Source organism: Leuresthes tenuis, unplaced genomic scaffold, assembly GCF_036924035.1.
Source record: "Leuresthes tenuis unplaced genomic scaffold, fLeuTen1.0.hap1 SCAF_10, whole genome shotgun sequence".
NCBI classification, from domain to species: Eukaryota; Metazoa; Chordata; class Actinopteri; order Atheriniformes; family Atherinopsidae; genus Leuresthes; species Leuresthes tenuis.
The window spans coordinates 7286260-7301239 of NW_027325364.1; the positions used below are offsets into that span (position 1 = coordinate 7286260).

At 40.8% G+C, this 14980-nt stretch overlaps 1 protein-coding gene across 9 annotated transcripts in view; it reads left to right on the forward strand.

Moving 5' to 3' along the window:
• The window catches only part of mef2d (myocyte enhancer factor 2d), a 94702-nt gene that overhangs the window by 40397 nt on the left and 39325 nt on the right, over positions 1–14980 (forward strand). For all 9 annotated transcript variants that reach the window (XM_072393756.1, XM_072393758.1, XM_072393762.1 and 6 more), the window contains exon 3: positions 4363–4566. In XM_072393756.1, coding sequence (XP_072249857.1) covers positions 4363–4566 — 204 coding nt within the window. The remainder of the gene's footprint in view (positions 1–4362; positions 4567–14980) is intronic.

Below are 14980 nucleotides of genomic sequence, written 5' to 3' on the forward strand. Positions count from 1 at the left end.
GTTATTGATTTGACAAATCAAAGCAGCTCCATAAAACTCTGCATCTTCTTTTAATTGTTTAGACCTGATTATGTGAGCTATAAGCTAGCAAATGAAATGGAGGTTCTGGCTACAGGAAACAGCAAGAGGAGGTTGCGGTTGTCAGTGGTGGTTTCCTCATCCATCTGCCACATAACCACAAGCTCGCCAAGACACACACACTCAAATGCGCACTCACACACACTCAAATAAAACCTTTCTTTCTTTCTTTCTTTCTTTCTTTCTTTCTTTCTTTCTTTCTTTCTTTCTTTCTTTCTTTCTTTCTTTCTTTCTTTCTTTCTTTCTTTCTTTCTTTCTTTCTTTCTTTCTTTCTTTCTTTCCCTCCCTCCCTCCCTCCCTCCCTCCCTCCCTCCCTCCCTCCCTCCCTCCCTCCCTCCCTCCCTCCCTCCCTCCCTCCCTCCCTCCCTCCCTCCCTCCCTCCCTCCCTCCCTTCCTTCCTTCCTTCCTTCCTTCCTTCCTTCCTTCCTTCCTTCCTTCCTTCCTTCCTTCCTTCCTTCCTTCCTTCCTTCCTTCCTTCCTTCCCTCCCTCCCTCCCTCACTGAGTATGTCTTATTCTTCAGTTGCCATTGGTTACCTTGCATTTCTGCTCTTAATGCCAATTACCTCTAGCTTGTTTATTCTTTGTGGTAAACGTCTGAATGGAAGCTCAGGTCCAAAGTCAGCACCCTGCTGCCTACTTTTTCTTAAAAGAGAAGGAAAAAGGGAATTAAGGGTTTGTTGGGATGTTTGGACTAATTTTGTTTGTTTTCTGCACTGGTGGATGACCTTATGATTTGTCAGGGGAGCAGTTGTTGTTTGCAGTGGCTTGTCTCTTCATCACCAACCACTCTTGTCATCCTGCGCTGCCGTAATTTCCTCTCTTTCCAGCATCGCCACATAATTTATCTGCTCATTCTGTGTGTGTGTGTGTGAGAGAGAGAGAGAGAGAGAGAAAGAGAGAGGAAAAGGAAGAGGGGGGTATGTAGATGGGCAGAGAGATAAAGATGATGCGGTGGGGGGGCGAGAGAGGTAAGATGATGGTAGCAATGTGTGATGAGGTGGGAAATAGGGGGCAGGGGGAAGGAGGGGAGTCGGTTGCCCATGGATACGACCCCGATATAATTTGATTTGTGGCAGCAGGAAGCAATGAGTGAGCGAGTGCGAAAGGAGGGAGGGGGAGGGCGGAGGGGAGAGGATGTGGAAAAAAAGCGACAGAAGAGAGGAAGAGACAACGAGGGTGAGGAAATGAGAGGAGCAAAAGAGACGAGTGCTGGGAGACGCTCAAACATGTCAGGTGCCGAAGCAGAAAGGAGCAAGAGATGGAGAAAGATGGAGAGACTGAAGGTCTCGCATGGCTGCTCCTCTGCTTTCATCCTCAATGTCTCTATCATCTCTCTACCTCTATCTTTTCTTCTCCTTCTTTTCTCCTTCAGTATATTTCAATTACAGTTTCAGTTCAAAATTGTGCTGCCAGCAGAGCAGCTTACAGCCAGAGAATGCAGAATATATCAGAGCAGGTAAACTGATGGAAACATTTATACATTCATTACTTGATTATAGTGTGCAATTATCATAAATAAAAAAATATCTCATTGGCCTCTTATTTTCCTCAACTTTGTCAACATGACAGTATTCTTTTGCATTCTTTAACTTGATTTTGTTATACTTAAAGATGAGTCTAATGCAGCTTCTCGTTCTCTTTGCTAAATATTACAGCACGACGGAATTTGGTTGTTTGTATCTCATCAAACTCAGAATTGTTGACCAAAATCTCTACAAAATGTAGCACAGCAAATGTTTTGTAATGGTCGAAAGCCAAAATTAAATAATAAGAAATAAAAAAATTTTAAAGCATTGCATAGCCCAAATTATGCAGTTCACATTATTGGACTTAGTGTTGGTTTTAGTTACTTTAGTTAGTGTTCATCTTTGCAAGCAGCGATGTGAGGGTGTACAAAACCCAGAGGTGCTTTAGCCACTTGTTAATATGACAATTCTGACATTTATCAGTTTTAATATCTTAATTTGGTGAATTAGCCTGTCAGCATTTTCAAATAAGCACAATATAGTTTACTGGTACGTATATTTGATAAGTGTTTACACTTGCTTTATAACTGATTGATATGATGATATATTGGAGGGTGGGCCTACCTCATGGGTCCAGGTCAGAAGCGAACAGCCCCCATCACCCACCAGCACCGCCTCAGCTTTCCCAGCTCTTTTCTGCCCACACAGCAACCAGGCTCTCGCTGCTCGCAACCTTTTTCGATTAATTAGTTGAATAACCAGGAGCATCTCAAGCTAAAGTTGTTTTATCGAAAGGTGCCTATACACATATTATCATTTTCACACCCTGTCACTTCACTATCACTATTTTGTAAACTGAAGAACATCCATGTTGTTCCACATCATTGCATGCATGTGGCTGCTCAAGGTATCAGCTCGGTTTGTCAGGAGTTGTGTCAGGCTTGTTACAAAGATTTAAAAGATGGTGAATGTGCTTTTCCAAGCTCACCACTCATTTTTACTATTTTGTAGTTGGTATTATGGTATTAGACCAACAGAACTGTCTGTCACAGCTGATCATAGGCAAGTCATATTGCCCAGTCAACTATGCAATGACGTTAATACCCTTTGTAGTGAAAATGGTGAAAAAGTAAACAACTCTGATAAAAAAAAAAATTGACATGATGTAATCAATCACCATATAGCACTTGTTCAAACAGATATGAATCTTTTAGAGGGATTTTCTCCCTGATTTCCCCAAACTTAAAGCTCTCTCATTGCTGTTTACTGCAGGTGAAAGACTGACTACTCATAAGTAATACACAGAGCCCCCACTTAAAGAATGAACAAATATCTGTTCAAGTCAAACAGGTTTTTGGATTACAAAAGGATTTGCAAAAAAAAAAAAGAAAGTCTGAAAACTTCTAAACACACTGCTTTTTCTGTCACAACTCTCATCTGTGGTGTCAAAGTAGGTTTTTGGAAAATGTGATGTCACTGTGGGATGTGGCCTAAAGTGCAGAATGGTTGGAACCTTCCTGCTTTTTCTACACCAACTGCGTACAAATTTACCCTTAGTCTGATTTCTCCCACATCAAATGACAAAAAGAAAATTGTAGCGGTACCTGAAGCCTTTTCTTCTTGTCCCTCTGCTAATCTTTTTTCTCCGTGTGTGTTACGTGTTTGTGTTTGTGCAATCCTGTGTGTTTAATCCAAACAAAGCCAAATCTCCTTGGGTTGTAAATACCAGTTGGTTAAAGCAGAGAAGCGCTTCTAAAGCCAATCAGCAGACAACAAGGGACGCTGTGCTACAGCAACACTCCCAGTTCTGTTCTGCATGTTCACAGCTGAGGGGGCTTGTACAAGAGTGTGAGTGTGTGTGTGCGTGTGCGTGTGTATGGCAAAGAGAGAAATAATGTGTCACAGAAGGAGAGTGCAGAAAAGAGAGCATGAGAGCAAGTGTGACATAGAAAGAGAGCATGAGAGCAAGTGTGACATAGAAAGAGAGCATGGAAAAGAGCATAACAGAGTGTGAAAATGACAGAGAGGGTGAATGTGACGGCGAGGAGATGATGTAGAGGGAAGTGAAAGTCAATGTGGACGCAAAAATACTCTTAAAGATCATGTTTAGCTTAAAGTCCTTTTCTCTAGAAGAAAATGTCTGTATCATGTATGTATAACTCAGTTTTGCTTTGTGTCAAACTGCCAGTTCATGAACGTGCATGATGATAAAACAGTAAATAGTGATGAGTCCTAAAATGATAAATGTGTTAAGATGCTAAAAGCTCAGCTGTTTAAGTGAGGATGAGCTGGTGTTGAATGGCTCTGGTTTAGGAAGATATGAAGTTGAGGCTCAGGGGAGTAGCACAGCGTTTTGGGAAACATGCCTCATAGTTTCCTGCCAAAGCTGAGGGTCACCGTGAGGTCAAACAACCGAAAACTGCAACTTGTCACTTTTACGCGTTTCGGTTTGATAGAACAAATAACAGAACATGACAATTAGGTGTGTCTTTCTTCTTTCAGGTCAATGCTTAAAAGTGGTAGGAATTTTCCTAACAGCACTAAGTGAGCAAGTAATTTTCTCCTTTAAGTTAGAATTGAACTTTCATAATTTTATCGATTTCTAACTAAATTAAAAACACATATTCTATCAAAGGAGCGACATTTTTTCACATCTTTTGTGCTCACACAACTATTTTTTTTGTGTCAAGCTAGATATTTGCTTATTTTTTTAATGTTGTGCAGTAAAGATTAAACTATATATATGCGTGTGTTAACTTATCCAATTTGCAATTGTCTTTTTTCTTTCCTTTTCTCCACCTTTCCTCTCTCCACAAGGTGACATTTACCAAGCGGAAGTTTGGTTTGATGAAGAAGGCATACGAGCTGAGCGTCCTGTGCGACTGCGAGATTGCTCTCATCATCTTCAACCACTCCAACAAGCTGTTTCAGTATGCCAGCACTGACATGGACAAGGTCCTGCTCAAGTACACCGAGTACAACGAGCCCCACGAGAGCCGGACTAACGCAGATATAATTGAGGTAAAGCGTGGAGAATGGAGGGAGGGACAGCAGGTATAAGGGCAGGGAACAAATGTTTCTTTTTACACCAACAGTAGATTTGACATTTTTCTAAACGAGATCTTTGTCTATTGTCTTTAAGAGGACTAATCATTAGCTTTACTTGTTCATATCCTTTTTTGTTATTTAGCGAGTTAAAAAAACAAGAATATGCTGAGCATTCATGTATTTCCTGGAGTGTAAGGAAGTCTTTTCTTTTCATAACCTGTTGGTTAGTTGCTGATTGCTTTGCAGTCCCCACGTCACACATATAACATCATCCAGATGTTCCAACTATGTTCCACCGTGCTCTTTTATGCTGTAGTCAATTAGGATCAGCTTAGCGGGGCTTTCACATAGGATTCGGTATGCGCTGCATTTACTGCAGGGGTAGCGTGCAGAGCAAGGGTAAAATGTGCAAATCATGTCAAAGTTCTGCGTCAGCTGCGAGGTGACTGAAAAGATAAGCAGGATGTACAGTAGCCTCATTTTCCAGGTACAGACTTGGATGCAGGATGTATCAGCCTAGCTGTCAGACGAAAGCCCTGTCATTACTTTTACTGAGGAGGAGGAGACAATCACCAGCCAACAGGGTGTGAGTTCATAATATCCTCAAGGCAAGACGGGAGTTCAGAGAGCTCAGCCTCATCCATGATCTGCACCTGTACAGTGACCGCTTCCAGGTCTAATTCTGGCTGCGTATGGAACAGGTTGTTTCGGAGAGTCACATGGAGACTCACAAAAATGTCCAGTATTTTAAAGGCAGAGACAAGTCTGTTTAACGGTTTTTACTGTCTTTGGTAAGGAGTGGTATGATCTGAATCCCTCTCCAGGCTCTTGACTGAGGGTTCTGAATATTAATTCAGGATAATCACTGCAAACAGGAGGTAATCATTAGTGTTGTTTTGAACAAAGTTTGTTTAATCAGCACAAAAGGCAGCAAAAGTGCAACAAAAAGAATACAGACACATTCTTATGTTGTTTTATACTTTCATGTGTTGTTCAATGTTTTTAGGTCCAGATCAGTGTGTTCCAGTCTTGGTCAGTTCAGTTCTCATAGCTTTATTTGAGCTCTGTTTCCAGCTCTTAAACTCAGTCTATCACTGTGTTGTTGAAGGCTGTATTCTGGCATAGTGCCCGCTGTCTTACAGGGAGAGCAGAGGTAGGGACAGCTGGGCCTCCCCCCTCCTTTGGCATCGACCGTATTGTTACCCAGAGACCTCTCCACCAACAACAACATCGGCAATAAGCCAAAGGACAACACTTGGAAAAGCAATTGGAAACCACCTAAGCACAAAATGGCCACCACACAAAGAAAGAATCTGTCAAGAACAGTTGGCAGATCATGTTGATTCACTTCAATACTGATTAGAAAAGGGGTCATAGATTAGGTGACATTTACCAAGCGGAAGTTTTGGTAAATGGTATATCAAATGGCACACATATATTTGGTATATGTGTGACATGGGGACTGCAAAGCAATCAGCAACTTACCAACAGGTTAAGAAAACAAGGTCTTGGAGTTCCAAAGAAAGAATCAGTCAAGAACAGTTGGCAGATCATGTTGATTCACTTCAATACTGATTAGAAAAGGGGTCATAGATTAGGTTTGTGTTATTAGTTTCAAATTTTTCTAAATATTGGAATTGATTTGTTTCTCTACCTCTTCCTTATATATTGGCCCTCTCATGAATTGAACATGAGATGGTTAGGTATGATTCAGCGAGCCGTGTACACTGCAGTACAGCACTTATGCTTCCTATGCAGAGATAACTTAAAGCTGGATCTGGCTTGCCGCTGAATATTTTTCTCATTTGCTTTTATGCATATTGTTGCAGGGACACTGTGATCAGTCAATTGGAAACAGTGTCAACATAAAGTCACCACATTTTTTACTGTCATGTTGACTGCTCAGAATATTCTACAATATAGTTGTTACAACAAAAATGCACACATCAGAGTGGAGAGTTTAGCTTCCAAAAAAACAATAAAAAAAAAACAAGATTACCTGCTCGGAAATGGATTTGAGCTCATTTGGTTTGGCTCTGAAACAACTTGAGATGTTTGTGCTTCAGCTTTCCAACCTGAAATGTAGTCAAATTGGCCTTGTAATTTTGTAATGAAACCTTGTTTTGGCAATGATTTAGAGTATGAACAGAAATTAAAATCACTATGACTGCTTTAAACAACTGATGGTGCTAAAAACTGCTGAATGACAACCTATATAAAACTTAAAATTCAGAATAATCCTACCAAATATAAGTTGCAACCTTTCATTCTGCTTTACTTTCTGATCCATAGCATTTACGGAACAAGCTGTACCAACATGTGTCTTGGGAGAAGTAACCATTGCCAGTAAATTATGAATTTTGGCTCCTTCTTTTAGGCTTTCTTATCAAATATGTTATTGGAGGAGTCCCAGAGGCTTCAAACATTGTTGGACTCATCATATGAACCCCTGGGAAGCTCATATGACCTCTGACTGCTGCTTTAAGGCATCACTCTGTTCCAATATATTTTATGCTTTTCACAAACATGAACATAAATGAGTTGCTAGCTTTATTTATGTGCTGGAGGAGTTTCCAAAGCAGACAAAACATTACAGCCATTTTTCACTACAAGATGTTTTGAAGGAACCCAGGAACTCACCTGTTTAGATTTAGTTTGTACCCTTAAGAAGTCTGTACTTTGGATGTGTATAGAGCTGGATCTAATGGAACTCTGTGTAGACCCTGATGATAAACAATTTGTGTCCATGGGATCCATGGGACATGCCTGTCAATCATTTATCATTCAATCTGTAGCAGTACTCTCATCAAGAATCCAGTGCTGCGGCGATGGGGCAGCCGTTAATGTCCAAAAATGCCCTGAGGACTATTAAAGCTAAGGAAACTTTCAGACTGGTGCTGTTGTTTTCTGAATCTTTTTACTTGTATAAATGAAGCAAATACTGTACTTAGAATAAAGCAGCATGTAAATTTCACATTCAGATCTGGGAGCTGCTCTCAACTTGTTTTTCTGTTGAGCAATTTCTTAACCTCTCATCAGAAATGCTCATTTGGAGCCAAGGTAACACTGTGAGGTCTAATTGACTTTGCTAATGGTCTTTGCTTGTCCTGCTACTTCAAGGCTACACAAACAATGTTAATGCATGAGTTAAAGCGTATTTCCCTAAATGAGTATGCGAAACCTAGTTTGGAATTTCAAAAATACTTTTACTACAAACTTTACTGCATGGAGATTGATTGTTATCTCTTAGAATTTAAAGGAAAACAAAGACATGAGGTGTTCAGGACCAAAGCAGAATGCATCCATGGGGAATGCCATCCAATCAAAGCTTTAGTACAGTAATTGCTGAAATCTCTGTGAAAGTGTTGGTGAAGCAGTTTTGGCTTTGTGTGGGCTGAAGGTAAAACTAATGTGCCAAAGTTCAAGGCTGTATTTTTCCCTTCACCTCTCTCTGTCACTTTTTCTCCTTCCTTTACCCTTCTTCTTTTCTTCCCCTCCTCCTAATCTCTGATACACTTGGTCACGACAGTTTCCCCCTTTTTTCCCATCCTCCTCTTGCCGGCTGTCTCAGAGTGTCAGCAGTAAAGCCTTTCTGTGGGCTGTATCTCCAACTGCAGATGGCTCTTAAGTGTATGCAGGCGTGTCTGTGTGTGTGTGTGTTTTTGTCATGGCAGGGCGTTGGGCAGCTCCGGGCCACATCAGCTCAAGCTCCACTGGCTCTGTTTGTGTGCGTACATGTGTTTGCGTTTTCAAGTGTGTCGCTCTGTCTCTTTCTCTCTCTTTATGTGTGTTCATTAGTGTGTGTGTATGTGTGTGTACATGCGCACATAAGTCCACCTTTTACTCTCTGCTTGCATGCTCTTCAGTGGCCCATGAGCACACCTCATACAATATTCAGTCTTGGTGAGCCTCTCGCTTGTGCTTGTGTGTGGGTGTGTGTGTCCTACATGGAAGCCTTCCTCCTCTACCAGCCTTTATTCTCCCCTCCCACCCACCACACCATCTCACCCTTTCTCTCTGTAGGCCAGGAGGCATTTTAAAACATTTGTCCTCGACTGTCCCCTTCACCAGATGTGCTGCAGCACACACCTCCTTGTTATGTGAGTGTTGGTGTGATCCACCTTGCCATTTTTCATTAATCTTTGTTACTTTTTTTTATTTGCCTCTGACATAGAAAAATGGGAGGAGTTCTGCAGAACTTTATGTAAAGAAAAAAAAGGATGAGTTGTTACTTTAAGTGTTTTTTTACTGCCTCTCAGCTTCATCTCCACTGGTTGAAGATTTACATTTCTAACAGTTAAAGGTAGTACATACTGTATGTATGAACTATTTGAAATGAATATTTCCCAGGAGGAAATGGCTTTTTTCAGTGGCAGATTAATTTACTGTACATTTGATGCTTGAGTCAGGATTGTCTGCTTTGGTGGATTTAGTCAAAATATTCGTATAGTGTGTCACTGTGTTCATGGTAATGAAGGAAGGTGTCACCCAGTGCAACTGTGTGGCTCACTGATGTGTTATTAATAGGTTTTGGACAACAGTGGAGCTCTGTGGCACAGAGGAAGAGGATATATCAGGTTTGGATGCCCACATAATAATGTTAGTATGATGTTCTCAGTGGTGGCATGACACTGTACATCAGATTAGTTTCTCCTCCTTTTTTTTGGACTCTAAGGAAAATATGGCCACACTTATCTTTTGATACAGCACTTGTATGACGCATGTACAATATTGCTTTTATTTAGCTTAGCTGAAAACCGTACCCAGCCTTTACATTTAAATTACCTCTTCATCTTACATATTTCTTTATTTAGCAATGGGTTTTTTCCAGAGTGACTTAAATGTGAGGAGTTGACCTAAATCAACTTTCATCCGGGGTCCAGCACCTTTCCCATGGACACTTTGACATGTGAACTGGCAAACCACCAACCAACCTCCTGAATGACGGAAGACTCTACTTTCTGAGCCGCTCCCATTGTTTGAGTCTTGACCAGACATTTCCTAGTAAAAATTAAGTGCTAAAGTTTTAGGACAGCAGAATATCCTCCCCTCCCTGGAAGGCTTTACAGTGAAACACAGACATGATGTGCCGTTTCACTATCTGCTTAATAACACTAAGAGCAACTTAAGTCAGAATCAGAACTACTTAATTCCATGTTTTGCCAGCTAGTTTCTTAAACCAGCTTCAATCTAATTAAACAGATCATCTTAGTTAAAATCAGAAGGTTATTTAGGCTAGACACTTCCACCTGTAGTTATTAATGACGATAACTCATTTTTGGAAGGTAGAACTACCCTGTTTGAACTACCCTGTGCATTTGAAGGCTGTGACCACAGCGGGTTATGAAAACACTTGACATGCAGTGTTTGGGCTGTCAGTGGAACCTATTAGACTAGAACAGCCAGCGTGACAGAATGGATGAACTATACAATAATTATTAAAGATTATCTGCACTTGGTTTAACATCACAGGCCGAGGACTGAGCTAAGACATACCAAGTGACAGGGAAAAGAGGAAGAGGGAGAAGATGGAGGGGATAATTGGATAGTCACAAAATGTGCCCATTTGCTTCTCTGCCTCTGTAAGTCTCTCGGAGCAAGTGCTTTCGACTATAAATTATGAAGTGTGGATGTAGTCACGCAGGAACACACATGCACTCATATGTGCACGTACTTATACACTCATGTTATGTTTAGTGTATGTCACACTGCCTGTCCCTGAATGCTTAGAAGCACTTTAGTTCACAGTGAGGTTTGTGTGCGTGTGTAAGGATAGGCTCAGTATTCATCACACAGTTGGACATTCCTTCACTTCAGTGCGAGTTTGAGAGGCAATACATATGCACACACAGCCTCTCCCTGAGATGCACGTGCTGCTTTGAAAGTGTGTTTGTGTGTGTGTGGGCAGCCTGCCTCTCCTGTCAGAATGTGTTAATCCGCTTGACTGCAGATCCCAATCAGGGCAAAGAAAGGAAGAGAGCTAGAAACAGAGGGAACACGAGCGAGCGAAATGCTGAAAGAGTGGCAATGAATAGCTGAGGAGAGAAAGCAAGATGGGCGGAGAAGGGGGATGCCCCTTTTTTTTTCTCTTTTTTTTCTCTTAAGCGGCTCAAGCAGTGCAGATTTCACCGACGAGATGCACTGCTGGAGCTTAAAGACTTTGGGCGCTGCCCTGATTCTCCTGAGTGGCAGCCAGGGGAGCCTCACGTATCTTGAAACAACACTTTGCCATATTCACTCAGTAAACAACCGATTATGTTAGCTGCCATAATTGTTTCAAACCATACTAAATAGAATATTGGAACATCATCCCTCTCCAGACATGTGCGCCCACCTGTCACCTGACCCCTCCTCCCCCCAGGCCATACGGATTGAAGGTGATGCCCTGGAGATGCTCTTCCTTGGATAATCCTTCTTTGCTATCTGAATTCTGGGGACTTCCAGCTAAGAGCTGTCATATCCTGACGTCCTAATCTGGTCAAGTTGAGGTCACCGAGAGGCCTGTGCACATGAAGGGTCAGCACAAGCCAGCTTGTTTATCGTAAAACTTTTCTTAAAGTACTTCATAAAACAAGCACTATTATCATATTAAGTCATGTTTTTGGTTAGATTTCAAGGAATTTACGCTAGTTGCATTGCATGACACTGTGTTCATGCTAGGTTTGGACTGTCACATGTTGCGCTTTTTAAAGGACATTTTTTTATGTTAAGTAGAAAACCAGAGTACAATTTTTTTTTGGTTTGCAATTCTCAATTGGGGACATTAAACAAGACTATGATGTAAAGGTACACAGTTTAGCCATATTTCAGTGCTAAAATAGATTCAGAGTAAATATAAAAGGTAATATAATAAGGTAACATAAGAAAGTTTAGACTCGTGACACCAGTAACTGTCCACCACCAACCTTTAAAGAAAAGCAAAGAAAATACTTGGATTGGACATGAGAAAGAAGACATTATTTTTTCTCTAATATGAATCTTACCTCTATTATCGTATTTTGATTTTCAAGAAGGATACAAATGAGATGACTGATTATTTCACTACAACATCTGCTGCATGTCAGCGTTAAGGAACAGACTAAGATGTCTTCTGCGGTGGCTGTTGTTATGCCACATTTTAAGTGTATTCTGCTTAGAACTGGATTTTCTTCCTCAAAAAAACAATTACCAGCATATAATAAAAAGTGAACACGACTCCTTTTGAAGGATATTGAGTAGTAAAATTCCTTGACTGATAAGTGACTCATTTCCAGACTGAGTTTTGTTGTAGAGCTACTGATTTGTTAACCTCTTTTTTTACCAAGCAAGAAACAACCAGAAGCCTCCTGAGGGCCAGTGGCAGCAGAGACCCGTTAGTGTCATGGATAAATAATTCCTGTCAGAACTCACAGGATAAAGGATGTTTAAGTGGTGATGGGTTACAAAAAAAAAAAAAAAACGTTATCTGGATGTTTAGATGGTAAACAAATTAGTCTGAAATCTTGTATTATTATTTCTTCTTTTTACAAAATATGCAATGGCACCAAGTTAGAGCTTTACAAGCTAAGAGGGGGCAAAGCTGGTTTTGTATGGTGGACTTTTTTCGGTGAAGTTCAGTTTTACAGCTGTAATTCTGCCTTTGTCTCTGAATTGAGTTTATCACTGATTGCTCAAGCCTGAGAATGCTGGAAGCACTGAGTGTGTGTAATCATATTGGAAAAACTGACAGGGAGCATGACTTGGCAGGTACATTTATTTTGTTTGTCCTTTGTAATTTTTCAGATTAACAACAGATGACCAGAACATCTTTACAGTAATGACTTTGTTTTTAGTTGGTAGCAATAACACAGGTTCCTTATGTTTCAGAGTTTGGTAGGTTAGCGACATCAGAAACATGGACTGCTGATCTATAATAGAACATCTGAGTGGCTGTCAGCTTGTGCTGTGCTGAGACTGTGGACATGATGTCCCATATGACTGAATGGAGGGGGCTGTCTGTGGATGTAACTTGCTTCTGTAGTTCTGTATGTGACATGCCACAATGGGTGGTGACATTATATTGTAGTTTGCACTGACCTGAGAAAGACTGCAGGGAATCTGCCTGGGCACCAGGCAGACTATGTCATGGATGAGAAAAGAACATAATCGATGAACAAAGAAATTTGCAAAAGTTTTAAATGTTAAAACGGAGATTGATTTAAAAAATAAGGTCATATCATTTTTCTTAAAGATAAGATGGAAGTACCTTCATGGACACTAGAACTTTTACTCGCTGTAATCCCCAAATTTGCCAATGGGTTTCCATTGAAATTTGAAAAATTCACAGTGCCACATCCATGAAAAAACATTTTCCTCAATTTACCTTAATGACATGAAGCTTAAGCCATCTGAGTATCTCTAGTCACCTTGTCATCTTCCAACGTTACAGTCTTTAATGGCAAAACAAAATCCGTGTTTCTCTGAACAGTCTTTCCTTGAACAAATGCAATTAAGCACTAACGATGACGTTATAACAGAATTCCATCAGAAATTGCATAAAACGTGAAAAGACTTATCACTTAATAAAAGTCAAAAGGCAATTCATGTGCACAAGTCAAACAGTGTCACACAGATCACGATACACCACACAAATGCACATGATCACAGGTTTGCAGGTGCAGATGAAAACAGCTTTTGTGTCAGAAAGTCAAAAGGGGAAACGAAAAGGGGAGAGCTAATTAAAACAACAGAACAAGGGATAAAATGGGCTGTGCATGTTTTCTATGTCGTGTACTGATAAATATAAAGCTATTTTCTCATATGTTAAATGTTGCCTGAATGCAAGCAGTGTCCCCATATTCATTTTTCATGAATAAGTCAGCAGACCTGTTGTGTATTTATATCATTGCCAAGCAAATTTAAAGCTAACTTCTGAAATGTTGTGAAAAATAAAAAGTGAGGGATGCATGTTGGAATGAATAAATAAGGCTTTGTTGTGTTGTCAGATGATGATGGTATAGGGTGGCTTATACATACTGTAAGTAGAAGGGGTAGTAGAAAGTAGTAGTTAGATTGGCATCGCCTGCTCATACACTGCCATTGTGATGCTTTGAGTTTATTGGTTTGGCCATTTCCATCTTTGCTTTTTGAAACCTAATACTGTGAGCGATGGGTTGACTTAACAAATGGAAACTGCGCAGATCAATATGTAAGGGATTTGTCTATCATGTTTTTCACATGCTTAAACTTATCCTTCGCTTTTATTTTGTTTGTTTGTTTACTGTAATTGAGACTATAAAAGTTACAGCACCATGCATTAAAGAAGATTTGGAACAATACATTGAGGCCATTAACTTGCTGGTCATTAAAATTGATACAGTTTTAGGGAATAACTTCATATGAATAACTTCCTTCTTTCTCAAAACACCTCTACCTGTTCCAAAGAAAAAGAAAGAAAATGCACACAACAAAAAAAAAAGAAAGGAAACTGCTCAAGTTGACCCCCAAGTTGAAATTGTATGAAGTTTCATACCCATTTCTCGAGGGAAATTAGGAATGAATGGCAAGAGAAAATAGGAATGGAAAGAGTGATGGGAAAGCTGTGGGAACAAGAGACAGAGAAGGGCAAAAGAGGACAGAGCGACAGAGAAGAAGGAAAGAAACTGACACGGATGAGAGACACAGAAGATGCATGAGAGGATATGAGCGATCAGGGAGGTTCACATATTGAGTGATTACATGAGATGTTGAGGGCAGAAAAGCACAGAAGGACAACTATAAGACTGCACACTTTTCTGCTAGAGCTATGTTAAAGCTGTGCTGAAAGATGTGAAGGCGAAAGAAAGATTAAAAAAACAGAAAGGAGAGAGCAGCAGCAGCAGCGTTTCATGAAGAGCTGGAAACAGAGGGCGGACGGGCGGGCACACGGGTGGGCGAGAGAGCGAGCCAGAGGGGACGGAAGGGAGGGAGGTGGGGGGCGGGGCTTGTGAGCAGCCACAGCCAGTTAGAGGCTGGCGTGGTGCTCTGCAGGGTGAATCTTACCCTGGCAACACAATGGAGAGGGGGGAGAGGGGGGAACGGTGGACAGGTGAACAGATGGCTGACTGACTGAGGGACAAGCTGATCAGTGCACTACAGAGTGTGTGAGAGACATGGAGGATATGCACGTACTGTACAGTGAATGAGAGAGTGGGAAGAGAAACACAGAAAGTTGCCCATGTTTGTAATATTCACAGAATATTAGTTGAGTTTACATGAGAGAAAGACAGAGAAACAAGACTATCATGCCCCCCCCCCCCCCCCCCCCCCCCTTAAAAAAAAAAGTATGTGTGAGTAGTAACAGTAGAAACTGTATGAGAGGGAAGCACACTGTATGTCTCTGTATGTGAGTGTGTGTGTAGTTTGAGAGTGAAATTTTATGTGAAATTCA